This window comes from Dipodomys merriami, unplaced genomic scaffold (assembly GCF_024711535.1).
Source record: "Dipodomys merriami isolate MVZ:Mamm:240054 unplaced genomic scaffold, mDipMer1.0.p SCAF_6, whole genome shotgun sequence".
Lineage (NCBI taxonomy): Eukaryota > Metazoa > Chordata > Mammalia > Rodentia > Heteromyidae > Dipodomys > Dipodomys merriami.
This window is the reverse complement of record NW_027206179.1, coordinates 39,984,369-40,007,077: the sequence shown is the minus strand read 5'-3', so window position 1 is coordinate 40,007,077 and position 22,709 is coordinate 39,984,369. Positions and strand designations below refer to the sequence as shown.

The 22,709-nt window shown below is 38.2% G+C and overlaps 1 protein-coding gene across 7 annotated transcripts in view; it reads right to left on the bottom strand.

The window, feature by feature from the left end:
- Positions 1-659: 659 nt before the first annotated feature.
- Positions 660-22,709, bottom strand: part of LOC138814056 (Krueppel-like factor 12) — a 713,678-nt gene continuing 691,628 nt past the window's right edge. For all 7 annotated transcript variants that reach the window (XM_070002854.1, XM_070002850.1, XM_070002849.1 and 4 more), the window contains one exon: positions 660-10,150. In XM_070002854.1, coding sequence (XP_069858955.1) covers positions 9,969-10,150 — 182 coding nt within the window. In that variant the 3' untranslated portion in view covers positions 660-9,968. The remainder of the gene's footprint in view (positions 10,151-22,709) is intronic.

Below are 22,709 nucleotides of genomic sequence, written 5' to 3'. Positions count from 1 at the left end.
CTGGCTCAGGCTGTAGCCCTAGCTACTCAGGAGGCTGAGATCTGAGGATCAAGGTTCAAAGCCAGCCTGTGCAGAAAAGTCCGTGAAACTCTTATCTCCAATTAACCACCAGAAAACTAGAAGTGGCGTTGTGGCTCAAGGGGTAGAGCACTAGTCTTGAGCTGAAGAGCTGAGGGATAGTGCGCAGGCCCAGTTCAAGCCCCATGACTGACAAAAATAAAAAAAGTACTTAAAAACTGATTGTTGGTTACCTTTTTGTACAACTAAAGATAATAAAAATATAACTAAAACAAAACTATGGAAGGTGGCCTTTGCTTGTGTTAATATGGTTTGTTCTATGTTTACATGATACAAAAAAGTAAAGAAACATAATTGATAACTTAGATCTAGGGTCTGAAAGATGTATCTTTCCTATCACTTGTTATTTCTGGACGACTTTTAGTTTTACATTCATTAAAAGAATGGTTTAGTGGTCAATTTTAAGGGCTGGTTGTTACAAAATAAAAATCTTCATTTTTAAAGTATTGATTCCATCTTATGTGCATTTTCCACTTACTATGCACAGTGGTTAAAAAAATTCATAATGAAGGTTTAATTTGAATGGTTAAACACATATGATTTCCAAGATGTCTACGTCAATGTTAGTAATAATTAAGGAGTTTTGTTCCATACAAAATGCTTTATTTAACCTTCATGCCTTCATTCAGATAATTATACAAATGCATACAATTAAAGGTTTAAACTCTATTTCGGTTCACAGCTCAATTCATAGGAAAGTTGAATACAGAAAAGCAATGCACCAACAGAATATGTCTGAGACACCATTAAAAAAACGATAACACTTGTTCATTTAAATCTCTGAGAATAGACTGGAATAATTATCCTGTGAGAGAATCTCATTAGGAGGGTCTCCCTTTACATTATCATAGGGCAAAAAAAAAAAAAAATCACCATTTTACAGTAAAAGGAAAAAAGCTCTGAGTATATTTACAATACATACACTATACATAAATACAAGAACAACACTTACATAATATTAATAAACTTATAACAGGGATTGCCTAAACACTACAGAGTATATAAAATGCAGAGGAAACTATTAGGAAATTAGATCTTTAAGTCAGAGAAATAAATTCATTTGCAATTAAACTCTGAACAGAAAACCAAACAAAGATTTACGAACTCAACACATCTGCTTTGCCAGCATCATTGGGGGACCTTATTCTTATTACTTTTTTTTTTTAATATGTAGGATTTCCTCTGGGCACTCTAGCTCTCTGAGATCAGAAACATACGAATCATTTGTGAAGTTACATCCATAAAATGAATTAGATGCAGCCCGTCTATTAATTTTGCTGTTCAGAGGCTTTTGGCCTAGAATAACTCTTTTGCAAACTAAAGGATGTTTTTATATTTTTCCACAAGAGATATCTGTGATCCAGTCACTATGGATAATGAGCTAAGTGCCAAGGAACAGGGGTGCCTACTTGATTTGGCCAAAGATGGTATTATGCTCTTTGTTTCCATGAAATTTATTCAAAAGAATATGACGTTTGAATTGACGACCCCCGCCCCCAACAGCAATGTCTAGACTACTGCTAATTATAACTAAGTCATTTTAAGTGGCAGGTGGGTATCTTAAAGGTGGTCTGTTCTCACTGTTTCACAACACAGAAAGTTCTGAGTACATTCTTCTATGGACAAACATGAATTTGCTGGTTTCTCTTTGTAAAAAATGATCATGATACACATAATTGCATTATGATGCAGGATGACATAATACATAGACAATGTTTTTCAAGCTGGTTTTATCAACTAATTATCTCACTTCCACAGAGTTGGTTTGCCATGTGATGCAATGTGTCCCACACAGACATGAACAAAACAATACAACTACCATCCACTGAGGGGACAGGGATTTTTTTTTTTAATGAATCTTTCAACACAACAAATTGTGGACAGACAAGTTGATAGGAAAGAGCCTTGTATATAGGCACCAGTGCCCCAGTTCAACAATCCCCATCCAAAGGAATAAAGTCTGAAGAACAAAATATATTGTATGGTCTGGATGCAATCACAAAATTCTGTCATGGGAAAACTAAGAAATAGGAATAGCGCAAAAGCATTTTCTATAATGTTTTATATTGTATCTTTAGAGCATGAAATTAATAGAAAGATTTGGTATGCCCTGAAAATACCTTACTTTTTTTTTAATGAATGCGTGGACACTTGTACTTTTGTATTTATACCCCCATTCTATCCTTCTATTCACCCTCATTTCTCAACAAGAAAAAAAAAATCTCTGTGAAAGTCTTGGTTAACTTGCTTTGGAAAAATAGGAAACAATTTACACTAGGGTCAGTGGCTCTCACTTTGCAATGAAAGGACAAATACTTCAAAGTTCTAGAGATGAAAACCCAAAAGAAAAAGTACTGGTAGGATTCTGTCCTCTGTGCAACTCTTTTAAACTGGCCTACAGCGGTGGTTTTGTCATTGAGAAATTATTGGTGCTGAAACCAAATTAACTGAGAGGAACGAGCCCCAGTCTGCAGTCACTGGATACATGGTCACTGGCTTTCAACATGGGGATTTGTTTATACAAGTTTATCTCCTCCTCCAGTCAAGTAACAGGGAGAAAGATCCTAATTCAGGAGATTCATTTTCCAAATACACAAGTGCTATGGGAAATGACATTCTCTTAATGTTTTTTGAAGTCCATTAGTGCTTTCATGAATCAATGCTGTCAGAGATCTTGTCCTACATGGAGTGGGCAGGATTTCATTTCTCTGATAGTAGACAGCTTCGTGCATAAAACTCAGCTAAACTGACAATACTATAAACAACTTATTTGTGGGACTATTTAATGCATTCCAAAACAGCACTGTTTAAGTGAGAAATCTGGAGTCATTCATTGATCTGAATATTTGTGACCACTACCCCATTACCACTTGCAAGAGTAACCTCTGATATTACTAAGTCCACAGAGGTAAGGATTCAAATGTACCTTACTCAGACATTAGCAGATCTGTTAGTGAGAAGATATTTAGTGTATAAACGAAGACAAGTATAGAGTTGAGAAGAACCAACTTGGGCTAAAATGATACTTAGTGGGGAGAAGTTTTACTGGTCCTGAAACTCCAGGCCAAACATTTGGAAAGAAAGAGGCAAGTTCAGGGATATGTTTGGTTGTCTCTATTGGTTTTTAATGATCCTTTGTAAACAAATTTCCATTTCAAATATTCTCCACCATTGTCAAAGTCACATGTTACATTAAGTGGTGATATTTCACTTGGAAAATGATAATTCATACAGGGTACCAATAATACAACTGAGTTAGAGATATGAAAAGGTGAGTACTGGGACAAAATGAACAGTGTGGTATAGTGGGTACAGAGCCAGGAGGCTTGCCATTCCGTCTCTACCATTTATTTTTTGTGTCCACTGACTTCTCAGCCTCTTTGTGCCTCAATTTCCCCATCTATAAAATGAAGATCTGTTGTAGAGATTGGTGGTAATGTGTCTAACGCTTCTTCTCATAGTGCTTAGAGCATAGTAAGTATTTAATGAAGAATATTTTCTTTTTCCTTCATTTTGACCTTTCAGGATATGTAGTACTTTCATACAACATGCACAATGAAGGCCAGTCAAAATTTAACTTCAGCAGACCAAGAAGCACAGCGGCTTTCCTTTGACATCCAGTTATCTCTGCTTCATCCTGGGTGCAGTTCCTGTCCCTTCTCCATCCTGCAACTTAAGAGGAGGAAGCAGGATGGTTTACTAGGCCTGTGATCTGGCTCTGGAAAATTCTGTCCATGGTGGTAGTCTACATTGACTAAAGCCTGAAAGGTTTAATGTCAGTCATACTTTTAAAATTGCTCTTACCAAATGTTTGGCTCTGAAAAAAAAAAAAGAGTATAATTTTGCTGTTAACCACAACTACTTGTTTGGGTGTATTTGTGCTCTGAGATGACAGAGTTGGAGAATTTCCAGGGTTCATGTCTATTCAAACAGCCTCTGTGTATTTCTACCCATGACTCCACTTTTAGCAGTAAAATCTTTTATTTTTTTTGGAAATACTTGTGAAATTCTGAACTGTAAAGCAGGTAATTTTCAGGAAACTGCAAAATGGGTTAAAAGCTAGACTGAGAAAACCTCAGTAGCACTTTGGTAGATATTTTGGAAAGAAATGTCACTATCATCCCCAAATGGTTCTTAGAAATACATATATTAGAAAATATAAGGGGAAAAAGTAAGCATGAAACATATAGATATGCTTGTGCATTTGATATGAGGACAAAATAAGTAGACAAATATCTCTCAGAGTTTTGCTTTAAATAAATTGGTATTTTTGAACTGAGCAAAGCTTCTTGAGTCATGTATACTGTTTCATAAGGGATAAATCACAACTTTTTATCCAAAATTATAGTTATCACCTGCCCTTAGTATACACTGAAGATTTACCTTACTGTTCATATTTGCATTCTTATATTCTTCAAGTGAGAAAAATCAAATTAAGAAATGCTAATAAGAAATAAAATTTGATCCTTATAAGTCATAAAAGCTTTTTTCACCCTCCCCTGAGGATATGTGAACAGATTCAATTTACTATGTGCATACATTTACTCTGGATATATGTGTTTTCAAAATATCTGAAGAATTATTGCTGTGAAAAAGTATAGAAACATCTCATTGGTCATGTCTATAGACAGGCACTTTTAGCACTTAATTAATTTTAGAAAATAGGCATTAGCTTATTCCCATTGCCAGTACAGATTCATTTTACATGTGGCCAAATCCATAGCACTTAATCTTGTCAACATGCAGCTATGCCTAAAAGCAATTCTTCTGGAATTCAAACAAGAATAAACACCTGTATTGCTTTCTGCTTTTCTTTTTTTTTTAATCAAGAATTATTTTGCAGAGGAGGAAGAAAACAGGAAGAGAAAACAATCCTAGGGGATCTTTAGCACAAATAAATTCCTATTCTCTCTACAGTAAGAAAAGACATTAAAATTTGTTGTCTGTAGCAACTTAAAATGACTTCAGGAAGTTTTCAACCATTCTTACTAAACCATGATGCATGGCCACTCTGTTTTGACAGAAGATAGAGAACGTGTTCTGATAAGGTGGGACTGAGTTCCTATGGCAATATCGCTAATCGTGTGTAACATACACAAGGCAAACCTGAATACGTTTTTTTTTTTTATTGTGATGAAAACTAGAAGCTCTTTCTCCCAACATACTTCATCAAACTATTTACAACCTCTGTAAAATCTGCATGTTTGAAAATATTTTTCCACTATCACATGTTATGAATACAGTAAAATATCTTCACTCTATTTTTTTAAAGATGCAGTATCCTTCTATATCATTTTATGAAAAAAATCTGAATTTCTATCGCAATTTCTTAGTATTTAGCGTATTTAAAATACCAATGGACATGAGTCACTAAACAGACATTACTCTATAATGTAACTGTGAAAATATAGCATCTTTAATCTTTATGTACATTTCTTAGCTATAAAATGCAGGCAAAGTCATATTATAGTATTAGAAGCTGAATCCCTAATAAGGTAAATAACTTACATTTCTAGAGGGTATGGATTATTACAAATTCTTTCCTTAAAAAAAGGGTCTGATGATATTTATTAGCCCAATGGCTACTGCATATACAGGTGTGTGCATATGTGTGCATGGGTTGGGTGTGGATATCTGTCCAGGTAAGTGGAAGGCAGTGTGGGGAGAAGTAGAAATGTAACATGGAAGACATGATTTCCTAAACCCCTGTCCTAAACCAAATCGAATTGAGAACAAATTTATAATAGAAGATGTACTATCTCTCAGAAAAAGTAAAGGAAGAGATTTGTCAATGATGATGGTTAATAGACTATATTTACCTGATAAGTTCACAGGTATTAGTGAGATCAAAGTCCAAGAGTGAATTGTGAACTATGAATATTAAGGCTTCCTGGGCCTGTTACGATTCTCCAGTCATCTCACATTCAGTCCCTTCTATGCAGACTGGGGCACAGATGCTGGTATTAACACTGCTTAAATTCTGTGAGTCCTTACTGTAGCTGCTAAGACAGCTTTAAAACAACACCACAACTACATTTCTAAGTATTCATAACAACATAATGAAAGTGTATTGATACAAGTTGAAGGCCTCACCTCATCAGATGATTCAAGTGCAGCTTTGGTAAGTACAGATAAATAAAGTACAGAATAAGGAATACTGCATCTTTATCCATATACACGTTATCAGGCTATTGAACTGATTTCAAAGTGCAGGATCATATTGACGTTTAAAACACAAATGGCAATTTGAACTTAAAACAAGATGCATACAAATGAACACAATCTTCATGTAAACTATTCCAAATTTCAACCGGAATGAAAGTAGCCCTTCTAATGATCTACAACTGGCATCTATAAACACAATAGCATTTTGTAAGACTTTTTCCCCCCAACAATTTATCTTCCTATTTCCCACTTTAATTTTAAAGTGAATAAAAAGTGCTCTCTCTTTTAATGTGGTTTGTTACTGATACTCAACTGTTTTTGAAAACAAAATGTCCTCTTCTGTGTTTTGAAAAAGGCAGTGGTATAATCTTTATGGTCAAGTCATTAAGAATCTCATTCTAAATGCCTTAATAGAACTTAAGACAAGTTATCAAGTAGAGACCATACCACTCACAACAGGAGGCTGAAGGCAGAGGAGGAAGTATGAATCTTTTCAAACAAGATCAAAATATCAGGGACTCTACTAAAAACCTTCAAATAACATTAACTCCCTTTAATCTATCTATACAATGCAAAGAGAAAAGTCAAGCCTCTGGCAGCTACTTATATGTCACAGTTATGCGTATGAGAATTCCCAACCATGCCATATCCTAGCTGTGAAACCAACCACTTCAAGGCTAAACCAAAAGAATGTTTCTAGTTAGGGAACAACTGAATCTATCCCTTTTCTGTAGTTTATCATTGCACTGTGCTTTTCAGAAGAAGCTAAAAAGACCCATGAGATGGAATAGTGGCTTTTCTATACCTAAAGATATTCCATTTCATTCTGTCTCAAATCACTTTCCTTTTACCTGAGGAAATACTTTTAGGAAATACTCTCATCAAGGAGAATTTGCGATGTCCCAACACAAGCCCCAAGTAAGTTTCGGTTGCTAGGGCTAGATCAGAGACTCATTCACTTACATGTGCTTGGCTCCCTTCTAACAGTATTGCCACATCAAGACAGGGAAATAGGATAATGCTGACAGGATCGATTAGTTAACTTACCATCTCAGTCTGTTTCCATTTCCGGAGGGTGGCGAGAACAGCTCACTTCCCCAAATCTTTCCTGTAATAGGAGGTGTGCCACCACATTTAGTTCTGTGCTAAACTTAAATCCAGCTGTCACTCAGATCCTGTCAGTTCCATAAATTCTAAAAACTGTTACCTACCTGCAGTGCTCTACTTTCAGTGGAGAAAAAGATTGGCTCTTCTTAAGAACAGGCAGAATAAACTAAACTCTATACCTGAGTGATTTCCCTCACTGGTTCTGGGGGCCATGTTTGGGAGTTCATAGCTATTCAGACTCTTTCTCTCTGTGTGTTCTTTCCACTGACTAGTAATCAGTACTGGCTGGCATACACAAGGACCCCCCCCCTTTTTTTTTTCTATTCTGAATTGGTCACGTGCATTGAGACATCTAAGTTGTATACAGTACAGATTAAAAAAAGTTCCAGTTGGTAAAAAAAAAAAAAGCCTACTGGTTAATGGGTAGCAGATCATAGCTGAAGAAGCTATTTATCAATTAAACAACAGCCCTTGTTAAAGGGAAACTACCTGATGAGTTTTTCAGACCTGGCAGAAAAAAAAATAGACCACATACTTTTGTAGTTATAATTTGAGCTGAAATTCATTATACTGTTGCTTAAGTAAAATTTCTTTTACTATTTTCTGACACACATCATCCTGGTTGCAATGTTCATAGTCCTTGATTCATCAGAGTAAGATCATCTGAATTAGATGATCCTAAAAAGGATAATTCTCTCAGCAGAAATTGTTTCTGAATGTTCAAACACCTTAAAAATGAGCTAGGAATATTTTTGAGGTTATTTTGTGCAGTTCTTCAAATCAAGTGTTTCTAATTAAAATACAATGCAAAGGTCATTGCTGGAGACCTTTTTTACCTAGCTATTAAAAAATCTTAACAACAACAACGAAAGTCTTACCTAGCCCCTTTGCCACATAAAGCTGGAGGAAAAAACCCCAGAAAACAGAAAACACAACCCAGCTTTCTGTGGATTAAAAAAAAAGATAGATGATAATTTTCCCCAAAAGAACGTTGGTGATGTATTGCTTTATTTACTGTAGTCTTTGCTAGCTGTAAAAGGTTCCTAGTTTTAGGAGGTTAGATGGGACTCTACTTTGTTCTCATCCTAATTCCAGGATGAGAAAGGTTCACTATCCCTGCAGATGCCAATCCAGGACCAGGGAGTCCTGGTACAGTTTAGAAAATGAAATGTGTAAAAAAGATCCTATGGGAGAGTTGCTCTTCTTGGCTCTCCATGAGAGAAAACTAGCACCATGACAGGCTTTCTAGGGGCGGGCGCTGTCTTTCTATTGACTCAGGCCCACAGAGAACTGACCTGCTAGCCGAAGAGTTCATTCCCGGCTATACCTCCCTCATCCTTTCAAGTCACCAAATAATTGTAGAAAAGGGGAGTGTAATCTTTAATTGTGGTACCCAACCAAGCACAACAACCAACAGAAAGATTACCTCAGGGCTGGAAATGTAACCAAGACATCTAAAATGCTGGAGTACTTTTTTTTTTCCCCTCCCCTCTCTCCACAATTCCTTTAGTAAGTATAAAAACTGGTAACGTGAGTCCTCAGTAAAGTTATTGTAGAGAAGTCCTTTTATTCATTATTGCTTTTCTCCTTGAGAGGTGCATTATTTCCTCTGCTTTGTCTGATTTTTCATGTCCACTGACTTTGCCTTGGCAGCCCCACCTCTTACCTTGGTGCCAATGTGTCTAAGAAAGTCCCCCTAACCCCCCACTTCCTTGTAACCAGACACTAGGGGCAGGAAGAGATGATGCCTGGGTGACAGAACACTGCAGTTTGAAGTGGGGCAGTAGGTTTTTGTTTTTGTTTTTGACAGGCTCTTCCTATTCAACTACAGAACACCTCTGGGCCAATCCATGGCAGGGCAGAGACTTCAGGACTAGACTTCAACTGAAATTCTGCTGCCCCTCTGCTCAAACAGATGAACGAAACGACCAGAACAGAACAAAAAACACTCAAGGACAAACAAATGAAAGATTCAATGTTGGTTTTCTTCAGGGCATGGCATGATGACACGTTGCGGGTGGGATTCTAACGGCTGCCTTCGCTACTGCAGAGGGCTGCTGAGTGTGCCTTTATTTTTCAGGTAATGGAAACTCTCCCACAGCTTCTTCCTTCCTATGTTCATGCTGTTTTGCTGGTAACAGATCGGATGTGTGTTCTAGCTCACTTAGGAACTAAAAGTTTTGTAGAAAGGGGCTCACGGGGGTGGGGATGATGGGAAAATCATTCAGATCGAAAAGGTCTTGCTCTAGCTATCAATTTGTGGTAGCTGACCTAGAAGATATTGATAACCAAATGTCTGACAGCTCGGAAAATGTATAAGCTACAAACATCTGTCAATGGCAGAGGACAACAACTCGGAAAACAACTGCCTGGCTCTTCCGGAACGTGGGTAGCGCTGAGCTCTCAGGCCAGCGTGAAGAAGACGTCTCTTGCGTGGTCGTGATGGGGATTACCTTCAGTCGGAAAGGAGAAGTGGACGTTCTGGTTCCTGCTCTGGTGTCTGACATCGTGGGATGGTGATGTCCTTGGCGTTAACACTGTGAAGGGGATTCAGCCCTGCTGAATTGGATGCCACTAAGAGATCCAGCTCTTCCTCCCAGCTGGACGAGGGGCCTGCTTCACACGAGCATGTGCCTCCGGCGGTGCAAGGCCAGGTGATCGGACCGAGAAAAGCTGCGGTCACAGTCAGCACACTTGAATGGCTTCACTCCCGTGTGTTTGCGGTAATGCCTCGTCAGTTCATCTGAACGGGCAAACTTCCAGGTGCACCCTTCCCAGGTGCACTTGTAGGGTTTCTCTCCTGCAAGACACAAAAAGGACACAGCTTTGGTGCTCCACGACTTTTCCATCACAACCCGGGCAAGCCTGGTATGCTGGGGGAATTGTTGTTCTCAATGAGTCTTCCATTTGCCACATCTTTGGAAACCTTACCCATCCCACTGGCAAGGTTTGGGGGTCAGAGAGGTGAGGGGTTTCATTTCACCTTTCCTGCTCTGCTAGATGGCAAGTGAATGAGCACTTGCATTCTCAGCTATGAAAAGCCAAAGTATCGAATGGAATACACTGATTTCCCTGGGTATAATCATATAATCGCCCCTAGTGGACAAAAAAAGAAAAAAAAAGAGCAATATTAGAACTCTACCCAGTCTGACCTGGCTCTAAGCCTGGAAGCTGTAAGAATCATAAAGGGGAATTAGTAATGGTTTGTTTCAACAAGTTCTTCTTCATATGCATCACTTGGATAGTTTCAGATGATTTGGGGACACAGGACCCATTTATCAGGCAGTGAAAGTATACAGACTTCTTCATGAAAACCCTCAGAAATTAGGAACCCAGGACTCATACACATCTACCTTTTACTTTTCCGCTGGGCAATGAGTGTAGTAGATGTCTTAGCAGTGCGAAGCAGAAGTACAGTTTTCAGGGTTTAAGAATTAGGAGGGGGAGCCTGAGGAGTCCTGAAGCTAGATCAAATGTTCAAAGTTGCTGCAAAAAGAAGTCTGAAGAAGTATGTAATTTGACCAGGGCCCTTCAGTCAATTTGTAAGGACAGTAAAATATGCAAAGGCTGTGCTGGGAAAAGATACGGTAGCCATTGTCCTACAGACTCCCCAGGGATCCAGGACAATAGTTGACCCAAGTACACTCTTTTCCTTGGTTTCCTTCAGAAAGGAAACCCTGTCCCCACACAACCCCACAAAAACTGGTCTCTCCTTCCATCCATTATATGCAGCGTGTGTCTTGGCCTGCGAGGGAGGGCCTTGGAGAAAAGGCAGGGGAGGGAGCTATTTGCTAATCCTTATGTTCGAGACTGCAAAGTTAAGTATTATTAACACAACTTTACAGATGAGAAGGCCAAGACTCAATGCAGCGAAGCAATGCACTGAAGACCAGTGAGAAGCTGTGTGTGGCCCTGAATCCAGTGCCTTTCATTCATTATTCTGCAGAGGTAACAATGTTTTTACCCTATCTCAACTTGGTTGTGTCTTCAGAGAGAGAGATGGCTCCTCTTTCTTGGGTAGTCTCAAATTACTTTTTTTTTCCATGTTCAGAAATTTTAATTAAAATGTCCAAAATGGTATATATACATTTACTGAAATGTGAAGGGTATCGTTTTATCACATCTTATTTCTTTTAAATTACTATCAGAATATTGCACAAAGATTTTGTTTTGCTATCTTTCTCTTCTACCAATTGCTGGGTCTTTTTGGAGTTCATGGACCCTTTTCCTGCAATTTCTGTATCTTCAGAGCCTAGAACTGGTTCCAAGAAAGTATTTGGATAGATTAGAAGCACTGAGAATGTGTCGTATGTGAGTGCCTACACACATGTATACACAGGAAACTAAGTCCTATAAATGAGATATACAGGCAATGCCTACATGGGAAAACTAGACTGAAGTAGATTCATTCAACTGTTAGATGAATCCTGTCTATAAGGATTTGTTAGGATCCAGTAGTCCTTTTGGAAGAGAGTGAATATGTAGTTTAGCCTATTACATCTAGAAAAATGGCTTCATTAGTTGAGGCTCCTAAGAAGCTCAGGTTACTCTAACAAGAATCCTTTTAGTAAAAGTCTACTGATGGAATAGACTCAAAATCTTAACTGGTTATTCAGTCTAACTGTTCCAAGGAGAGAAAACCAGCATTTCCATGTCTACTGATTATAGAATTTGACAGAAATCAAACAAAAACTCAGCAAACTTACAAGAGTGGTGATCTATAATAGACCACATCAATGACAATTGTTTGCTTTTCAACAGGTTAAATGCCATCTCTTTTTGGAATTTCTATCATGAACACAGGTTCTGATATTAATCTTGATATAAAATCCAATCCTTCAAAAATATATCCATCTTTGGAAGCACTGAGCTCAATGTTTGGAACCAATATGAGGCTCTAAGCTAGGTCCTATGCTGTGGTACAATCAGACAAGGGTGGCAGAGCTCCAGAAGGAAAGAATAAAGGATCTTCTTAATGGGAAACAAGCACTTCTCAACCATACAGAAGGAGATTGTGTTTTTCTGTTTCCAGGAAGTAGCATATGGTATTAGAACCTGCTCTCAGCTGCAGAAAGCAGAAGGAGGAGCTTTGTGACTGACAGCCTGAAGATGAGTAGCAGAGGAAGCAGGCAAGAGACCTCAGCAGCGCCTCCAGGAGGCTGTGTGAGGCTGGCATGGTCCAAGGCAGAGACACATGATCATTCAGGTACTGTCCTGTCCATTTATCTTAGGAACCTAATTCTCTAACTGACTCCTTGAAAAACTTAAGTCATATATTCACTTTTTTGGGGGGAGTTTAATAAAGGCATTTGTGACCTTTTTACTTCAAAGTCTAGAGAAGGAATTGATTGACTATGGTTCCTGTTTTTAAGTTTTTAATAGTTGAAAAAAAAGATCCAAAGAGGGCCATTTTGTACATGAAACTTATATTTTAGTGTCTGCAAACAGGTTTTTATTAGAATATAGCCACGCTGGTTTTGTTTACAGATTGTTCTGTTTGTTTTGAGGTGAAGGCAGAATTGAGCAGTTATAACCTAAACCACGTACCACTCCATGCCTGAGATATTTACTATCTAGCCCTCTACTGAAAGGCTGCTGACCCAGATCAAAGGGATGGGCACTGCTTTTTGTATCTTGAATGTGTCAGTTGATTGAACTGGTATACACATTTCACGTTGTTAGTTTAGGATGGTGCGGGGGTGGGGCGTGAGGGAATATTTTGGTTATGGCTTTCACAGCCTCAGATTACGCATCTCAATTCAAATTTCAAGTAATTTTAGAAATAAACACATATGGCATTTCTTTTTTTCCACTTTCCACAATAACTATGTGTAAACATAATTTCCTTTACCCTTACATCATTGGGAGGCAGCAATTATACATGCATTTAGTTATTTTTAACTGTGAAATTAAATTTGAACAGATGAATAAAAACTGCCTATATTTTGGGGATTCTATGTGGTGTTTCAATTTTATTTTACATTGTCAATATTTAAATCAGGCTATATATATATCCTCAAACTTTTATCATTTGTGAGGGAAACCTACAAAATCCTTTCTTCTACTTTTTGAAATATAGAGTATGACACCATTATTTAGGTTCACTGTGCTTCATCTCAGAAGTTGTACACACACACACACACACACACACACACATGCGCGTGTACACACACACACATGACGGGTGGGTGGAAGCAAGGATTTATCTGAAACCACAGATGCACAGCAAAGAAAACAGAGTAAAAGTGAAAAGCAGTCTGTGAGTATGACCAAGTATAATACACAAACATGAAAAACAGAGAAACGGGCCTCAGAAACACAACTTCCTATTACATAACACAGAAGCTCTGAGCTGTTGGACCTTAAGGAACAAAGCCTGGACGGACACCTTCTCCAGTAGGGGGGAGCTGGAGGAGGAAGCGAATCTCAAGAGTAAACTTAATTATCTGAGGGATAAATGACTTTCTCTGGAAGTCGTCATTACAAAAATGGATCATTTCTTTCTGCCATCCAAAACTTAAGAATCTTATGCATAATATTTATAGCCCTTATTGCCTTATATTAATTCTTTTAATATTAATGCATTTCTATTCATTAAAAATAGGAGAAAAAGAACAAAATCTTCAAATCACCTTTCAGAATTAGAGGCTAAATGATGAAGTGCTCGAGAGAACATACAGCTCCCAGGCTAGGCCTTCTTTCCTTGCTCAAAAGAGATTACTCCCACCCAGAACCTTTCATCAAAAAGATACCAATAAATCATACAGTGCTCTCCTTGGACCGGTAGAGTTGCAGAAATGGATAAAAATATTTTTAGTACCTATTGTATTATTTTCTTATATAATATTTATATGAATGCTTTGAAAAAACTTAAAGGATATAATTTTATAAACATATTAAGCTAATAGGTATTCAATTCATGACATGAATACAAAACTAATTAAAATGATGAAATTCATAAGGCATATAGTGTATGTATAGATGAGTCTTCTGAAAGGCTTTAACATTAAAAAAAAATCTTTCCTTTCAAAATGTGCTAGAACACAGAAGGCTAAATATACTTTTTAAAGGTCAGTGGAAGGGAAAGAATGGCAGTTGAGTTTTCCATGTCGACGTTCCTATGGAAAGAGTTGGCTTGGATGATGTAAGGAGATGGGACACTTCCCAGAGCCCAACAGCTACCACACAGAGCTGCTTTGCACCACACAGAATGCCAGTGGCAGTGATGGGGGTTTCCACGAATGTCTTCCACGAATAGCGCAGTATCCTAGAATTTATCTGAGGTATAAGAGTACAAATACATTATTCCAAACTGCTTTGCCCTACAAATGATTTGGGAATAAAAACAGATTATGTGTTCTTTGCTCCTTCTGCCTAATCTACAAACACAAACTTCTTTGACAAAATCCGTGAAAATGTCTTTTTCAAAATAACATGGTTTGAACTTTAACATCAGATCATTGATTCTGGTTTCCTATATTAATCCTATGAAATAGTGAGGAAAAGTTATGATCCAGTTTCTCCTTTAGCTTTCCTTTCTCTCTTTCCCTCTCCCTTTCTTTCTGGGAAAAAAAGAGAATATATATAATACACACACATATATATAATATGTTTATAATATACACATATATGTATTATATGTAAAAATCTATATAATATGCAAACAATATATAATATACATATATTATTGGTATGTAATTATGTGTATATATGTATATATTATAATACACATATCATATATAATATATAGACAGCTATATAGATAGAGATTAGCAATACGTTTTGGGACTTTTGGTAAACATGAAGTCATCAGTATATAAAGAAAAATCAAAGGTCATCAGATAAAATCTTGGGGGCTAACTAGGTGACACTGCTAGTCTCTGGGGTACAGTTTTGTAACTTCTAGGTTTTCAGTTCTGTAGTGATTCTATCATCACAAATTCTTAGGCCATCTTCACTATATTTATATTAATAAAGCAATCTGACCACTTTTAGTCTTAAAAAGGAATTTTTTTTTTTTTGCAAGTCCTGGGGCTTGAACAACTCAGGGTCCTGGTGCTGTCCTTGAGCTCCTTTTGTTCAAGGCTAGTACTCTACCACTCGAGCCACAGTGCCACTTCTGGCTTTTTCTGTTTATGTGGAACTGAGGAATCAAACCTGGCTTGGTCTAAGCTAGGCAAACACTCTACCACTAAGCCATGTTCCCAGTCCCTGGCTGATATTTTTTTGTCCTAAAATCCTTCAACTCCACATTTGGAGTTCATGTTAAATGCAAATTTATATAAATAAGCAGTCAGTTTTTCTTTATTTCTCTCCTTGCCCCTCTCCTTGCCTCTGCCTCTCTCCTCCCCTTCCCTCTCGTTCTCCCTCTACTACTCTCCTTTTTCTCCCTTTTCTACTCTGTTCTCACAAGTATTATTCAAATAAAGCAAATGTTCTGGGACACTTAATTAAGTGTCCTGGGAAAATAACAAACTCACATCAGAGGTTTTTTTCTTGAAACGGTCAATACACACTGATTTATTATGAGAGGGTTTTTCTCTTTCCATTTTAGTTAAAGGAAAGGATTAAGAGTCACTCAACGCATTTCCATGACATTTACCCAGCAGAAGGCACAATACAATCTAAAGAAAACACAAGTATTGAATGGATTCCCCAAACTGACCAAACAAAAATAACTGTTTCAGGCACCTCCCATTTCAGCTTGTGAATTGCTGAAAGGTAAATGTGCACTGAGACAAAAGGCAGGTGCCCTTGCGTATGAAAATGACGGGTGAGACATTCACTTAGGAGGAATGTGCAGTTCAAAAGGCCTGCGTTAAACAAAACACGGTGTTCTCATCAGCTTCTGTTATTTTCTCAAGCAACGAAAAGAACACCTTTGGCAACAGGAAGCATAGGCATTTTCTTAGGTTCAGAAGTGCATTTATGAAATATGTCCCTGTTTAACTTTTATAAAGTTACAGGGACCAGACACTGACAAATGATCTTCATTACATTCAAGGCTCAACATATTTGCTGTGACAATCTGTTTCATGAGGAATGGAATTTGCATACGAGGGTGGGGGGAGGAGAGAAACACACACAGAGAATCAAGATGCCTATCTTGTCTTCTGGTTTCTGTTAAAATAGTTCATGAAAGTTCACAGAAATCTAGATCTGGGAGGAAATTAGGTACTTTCAAGATGAGAAAACAGAAAGCTGAGACCAAGAAAGTTAGCTGAGATTACCTGAGTCAGCCATGACTAGACCAGGCTAACCTGTCTTTTGGGGGGTTAAGGTGGCATAAACTATCTTTATCTTTACAATCAGGCAGAAGGAATGGCCAAATAAATACAGACCCAATCTCCAGCCCGCTGCTTGCTGGATCAGAGAGGCTGGAGAGTCCAGCTGCTTAGAACACAGCTTCTTCAACTGTGCGCATGCTCCCTACTCTTAATGTGTGGCTACGGAGCGCAAAGCTACACATGCCTTGTGTTTGATGAATGCAAAATGTTCAAGAAAGAAAATGTCATCTTGTAGTTAGGAAATCCAAGATTTGTCCACGTTTACAAAGAAATACAAGTGATAGGTCAAAAATAGATCCTGCTTGCTATTTTTAAGAAGTGAATTAAGATATTTGGCTAACTGTTACCTATCCGGATTCAGACTTTTGGAAACATTCGAAGGCTAAAAATCACTGAATAAATCAAACAGACTAATGTATTACTTAGCGTGTTTGATTCACTTTGTCTTGTAGATTCAACTAAACACATCATTAATATGCTGGCCTCTACGCCCTCCAACCCCCCTAAACTGTCTGAACTGACTTAAATTATTTCTGACTCTAACTCCAAGTAGGTCCCTAATTAGTTATCCATGCCATTCTATAATGGATACTTTTATTAAAATATTATTCTGTGAAACATACAATGCTTTCCATGTACCTTACTTGTCTTTTAAGAGCTTTAGGACATTAACCCATGTAACTCTGACATCTTCCCATTGGCTCAGTTGCAATAACTCTACTTCACCAAGTCATTTAGTTAATATGTGTCTTACTTAACCACAACTCCACTCCACATTTCAAATCACTGCTTTAATAAACCAGAATATCTGGTTAAAACTGGACAAGCAGACTGAGAACTTGAGTTCCAACTTACAAAACAGCATGGCTACTACACAACCTATTTCCTAAAATATCCTATCACAAACATACTAGCAGTACAGACTTTAAAAGTCAAAGAACATTCTTTTATTTGGCTGTCCTGAATTTCTATTTCCATGTGATGACAACACTCATTTTCTTCCTTTGCATCTGCTTATTTTTTCCTTCAGTTCTTTTTGCTGAGACTTTACCTTTTACCTGTCCCAAGATCTTGTCTTTTTCTTCTCACCAACTCAAGTTTCTCCTTGGTTCCCATAACATTCACTATAGCTTACAAAAGAAAGATCCCAAAGTATCTACAACTCCATTTTGCTCCAAAGACCAGAGATATGTCCAAACTTGTTTATGATTTACCATCTAAATAAGACCCGATCTTCTGATCTGCTGTGAGTGCAATGTGGACTTACTCATCTCTCCAGCTGGACAAATTTCTAAGACTCTTCAGTCTAGAAGGAGAATTAGTATTCCTTCATTGCCCCAGTTGGATCATTCCTTTTGCCAGCTCTGCACATGGAATCCTTGCTCAGCTAACCTATCTAGTTTATTTCCACAGGGGTGGTCTACCTTTCCTTAGTTTTATGCCTTTGTTTTCCTGTATTATGTTTTAGCTCCTCCTGTTTATTTTCTGCCTTGTACTGAAAATGGCCTAAAGTCCCCTTCCCCACTGTATCCCCAGGGCCCAGCTCAGTGCTTTATACTAATAAATACTTGTTGATTAACTGAATGGAAACCACTGTAACTCAAATACTTCCTTTCCTTTTAAAAATAGAACAAAGAGGCAGCAAAAAGTAATCTACTTTGTGAGACACAGAGTGAATTGCTCACATTCTATTCATTCTATGATCTTTTCTAGTCTAATGAATTAGAATACATACTTTGGAAAAGAAAAAGAAATTTGAGAGTCTCATTTAAGCTAGTGCTACGCATACAGCTTATTTCTACAAAAAATGAAACCCCATCTTAAAAAAAATCTTTTAAGGTTACCAACATAATTTAGTCTTGTATTTTGTTGCTCATATGAACACAATTTTAATGTGTTTAAGTGTGTGTGTTTGTTTGCGTGTGTGTGTGTGTGTGTGTGTGTGTGTGTGTGTGTGGTGTGTGTGTGTGTAATGCTGTGATCAAACCTAAGGCTTTTAGCACAAGAGGCAAATGCTCTATCACTGTTTATTTTCATCCTTAAGGCAATACATTTACTTTGTAATTCTTTGAATTCTTAGTTACGAAGCCTTTTAGTTGAATTAACATTGAGCCTTATGAATAAACATTTTACATATTCTTTAGTGGTGACTATATTACCTACTAATATAGTTCCTTATTATCTTTATTTAGTAATTCCATTAAAAATAGAAAGGTCAGCCAGGTGTCAGTGGCTCATGCCTGTAATCCTAGCTACCCCTATCTCCAAAAAATCACCAGATAACTGGAAGTGGCTCTGTGGCTCAAGTGGTAGAGTGCTAGTCTTGAGCTGAAGACCTGAGGGATAACACGCAGGCCCAGAGTTCAAGCCCCACAACCAGGAAAAAGAAAAGAAAAGAAACGAAACTAAAAGAAAAGAAAAGATCCTAGTAATAGCAGTTAAGTTTGCCATTCCAGATAAGATGACGAACAATAAATATATAGTTCTTCTCAGATAGAACATGAAAAAAGGACATGGTTAGAACAGCTCACCCCTCACTCTCTTCACATGGCTTTGATGGATATGTAGATACAATAGATCCCAAAGCAGAAAGAGGTCCCTCAAGACACCATAATAGTTTTAATTTTCTACCATTCATCAATGATCTATTTGCTAACATCAATAGAATCCAAACCCACAAATTCATTTAGTAATGTATTTTTCTAAATTTAGGAAAACTTCGTTCAATAGAGTAAAACTTTCATACCAACAGTGAATCAAAATTGAATCCTACATATACAACACAGTTAACTTGTACTCAGACTATTCATTGTACATCTTAGGTCCGGCATGTTTGGTAATTAGTAATTCTCTGATAGGTTTAAGGAACTCCCTCTTCCCCCATTAATGAAAATAAGAGCAATTCTTGTAACATATCCATAGCTTGTCATTACTAATCTAGAGTCAGAACAAGTGAAAGAATGTCCTAGTGTGAGGGGGTACGCTAATGTGTTTACTTAGGAGATACCATGCATATCACTCCAGACAGGCTCAATTCCTTCCTCAGTTGCCACTGTGGCAGCGTCCCCAGGTAAGCAACCTCCTGCCTCTCCCATGTGCTGTTCACAGCACATGAGGCTGTCTCCCACACCAGACTGTCTTTATCTTTTTTTTTTTTTTTTTGTCGGTCGTGGGGCTTGAACTCTGGGCCTGGGCGCTGTCCCTCAGCTCTTCAGCTCAAGGCGAGCGCTCTACCACTTGAGCTACAGCGCCACTTCCGGTTTTCTGGTGGTTTATTGGAGATAGGAGTCTCACGGTCTCTCCTGCCCGGGCTGGCTTTGAACCGCGATCCTCAGATCTCAGCCTCCTGAGTAGCTAGGATTACAGGCGTGAGCCACCAGCGCCCGGCTGTCTTTATCTTTATATTACTCCATTAATATGCAAAGGACTATGCACCAAGCAAGCGTCATTTAATCTTAGTTAATAATGAATGCCTTTGATTCACACTTCTTCACTGGCTTTCTAACAGGTAAATTTTTAATAGGTTGGAGTTCATATTAGTGAAAAGCCTTAAACATAAGACTATTAAACTCTCTGGCTATCTCATTACTTCAGTGTATCTGAAAGGGAAATGTTACATCAGTGCTGCCATGTAGATGGGCATAGCAATCTGTCTGTGGCAAAGAGATGACTTAGGCAGACTATTAGCAAGCTTGTCTGAGCCTGGGTATGATGACAATGGCACAGGGCCTAGAGAAACCAGGGCCTCAGTCCCAGCTTTACTGCTTTTCCAACATCCAGACATGGTCAGGTACTTTAGCCCCACCTCCTTCCAGGGATTTACGTAGGCAATGTAAGTGTGGAAAGTACAGCTGAGCACCATGCTTGGGACATGGCAGATCCTTCCACCTGCGCTCTATCTGTGTTTGTGAATAGCATTCTTTACTCCTAACCACACACACTAGACATCTCCAAAGCCTTCCTTACCCCTACACTCATAGCCAATCAGCTGCCACATCTGATATTCCCATGGCTTCAGTGTTGCCCAGGTACCCTTCTTTTCTGCCATCAAACTACTGTAACAGAATGTACAGAGCTGAGGGGGTCCTGGAGCATGGGGTGTCTGCTCACGCAGGAAAGGAGACTGGTCACAGAACTGAACAGACAAGATGATACTGAGGTGTTTTACATTTACCCACTGAAGAACTAGAAAGGAAGAAGAAAATGAGGTACTTCAGGCAGGGGGAAAAAGTTCCTCTCTGCCAGACACATCTGGAGATTCATTTACAGGTATGGCTGAGGAATGGTGTCCTTTGTCATGACCGTATAGATGAGTCTTTTCTAGTATATTTACTGAAGAGCTCACTGAAGATGGAACTATACATTTTTCTGCCTTTTTAATTAAAAAAACTTCGATAGAGATCAAGATAATGCTTAATAAATAAATAAATATAAATGACTCCCTTTTCAAGTGGAATATGGCAATGTTTTAGAAAGAATTAAAGATATATCCTCTAAACATTATTTAGTATTATGGTGACAAAACGGGTTTATGAAACAATAATTAGCTTTACTTCCAAACATCTGCAATGCATAAATTTTAGATTTAGTAGAGTCTCAACTGAAGAGACTATGTAATTATAAACCAAAGGTCAGGGGCTCACACCTGTAATCCTAGCTATTCAGAGACCTGGCAGATAGATTTGAAGCCAGCCGAAGTAGAAAAATGCTTCAAGACTCCTCTCTAAAATAACAAGCTAAAAGCTTTGCTGGGGTTGTGGCTCAAGCAGCAGAGCACTAGCCATAGGCAAGTGTGCTGCATGGGAGTATAAGACCCTGAGTTCAAACCCCAGCACTAGAAATTTAAAATTTCTCTTTCTCTCTCTCTAAATCTCTCTCTCTCTCTCTCTCTCTCTCTAAATCTCTCTCTCTCTCTCTCTCTCTCTCTCTCTCTCTCACACACACACACACACACACACACACATACAATTACTAAATTGTCTGGATTTAAAATTTTGAGTCTTCGGGTCACAGTAACATAAAACAACAGCTATATCTATATGCATATAATTCTAATTCAAATAATTATTGAGTCCCTATGCTATGTTAGTCACTGTATTTGAGATATAAAATTATGTGATAAGACTTATTTTTCTATAAGACTTGGCTCAAAGTTAAAAAAGAAAACCTGAGATTCATACAAGTTAGGAAGCTTCTCTAAGTTTACCAGTTAGAAGTGACAGTCAGTTTCTAACACTTAATTCTTGAGTTCAAACTTAAGCTGTACTTTGGTTATAATTCTCTCATGTCAAGCCAGGCACCAGTGGCTCCTGCCTGTAATCCTAGATACGCAGAAGGCTGAGATCTGACGATGGTGGTTTATTTATAATCACCCTGGGCAGAAGGTTCATGAGACTCTTTTCTCCAACTGACCAGCAAAAAACTGGAAATGAAGCTATGGCTCAAGCGTTAGAGTGCTAGCCTTGAGTGGAAAAAGCTAAGGAGTAGTGTCTAGGCCCTGAGATTCAGCCTTAATACTAACACACACACACACACACACACACACACACACACACACACACACACACACACACACACACACACACACACACACACACACACACACACACACACACACACTCTTTCATGTGTCTAAATTCCTCCTAAATTCATGATGAAATTGAATCCCACTGTGAGGTTTTAAGAGGCAGGACATCCAAGAGAACTCTACCCTCATTGGTTAATCCAACCATGATGGATTAATGGGCTAATGGGATGTGTGAGCTACCAAGTGGGTCTGACCAGTCAGTCTAGTCCTTTCCCTCATCTCCCCATATCCCATCCCACTCCAGCCCTTTCAGGACTTTACTAGCAAGAAGAACCCCATCAGATAGGACACTTGAACCTTGAATTGAAACTGTGAGCCAAAATAAACCTCTTTTCTTTCTTTCTTTTTTTTCTTTGTCAATTGTGGGGCTTGAACTCAGGGCCTGGGTGCTGTCCCTAAGCTTTTTTGTACAAGGCTAGCATTCTGCCATTTTAAGCCACAGCACCACTTTTGGGTTTTGAATGGTTAATTGGAGATAAGAGTCT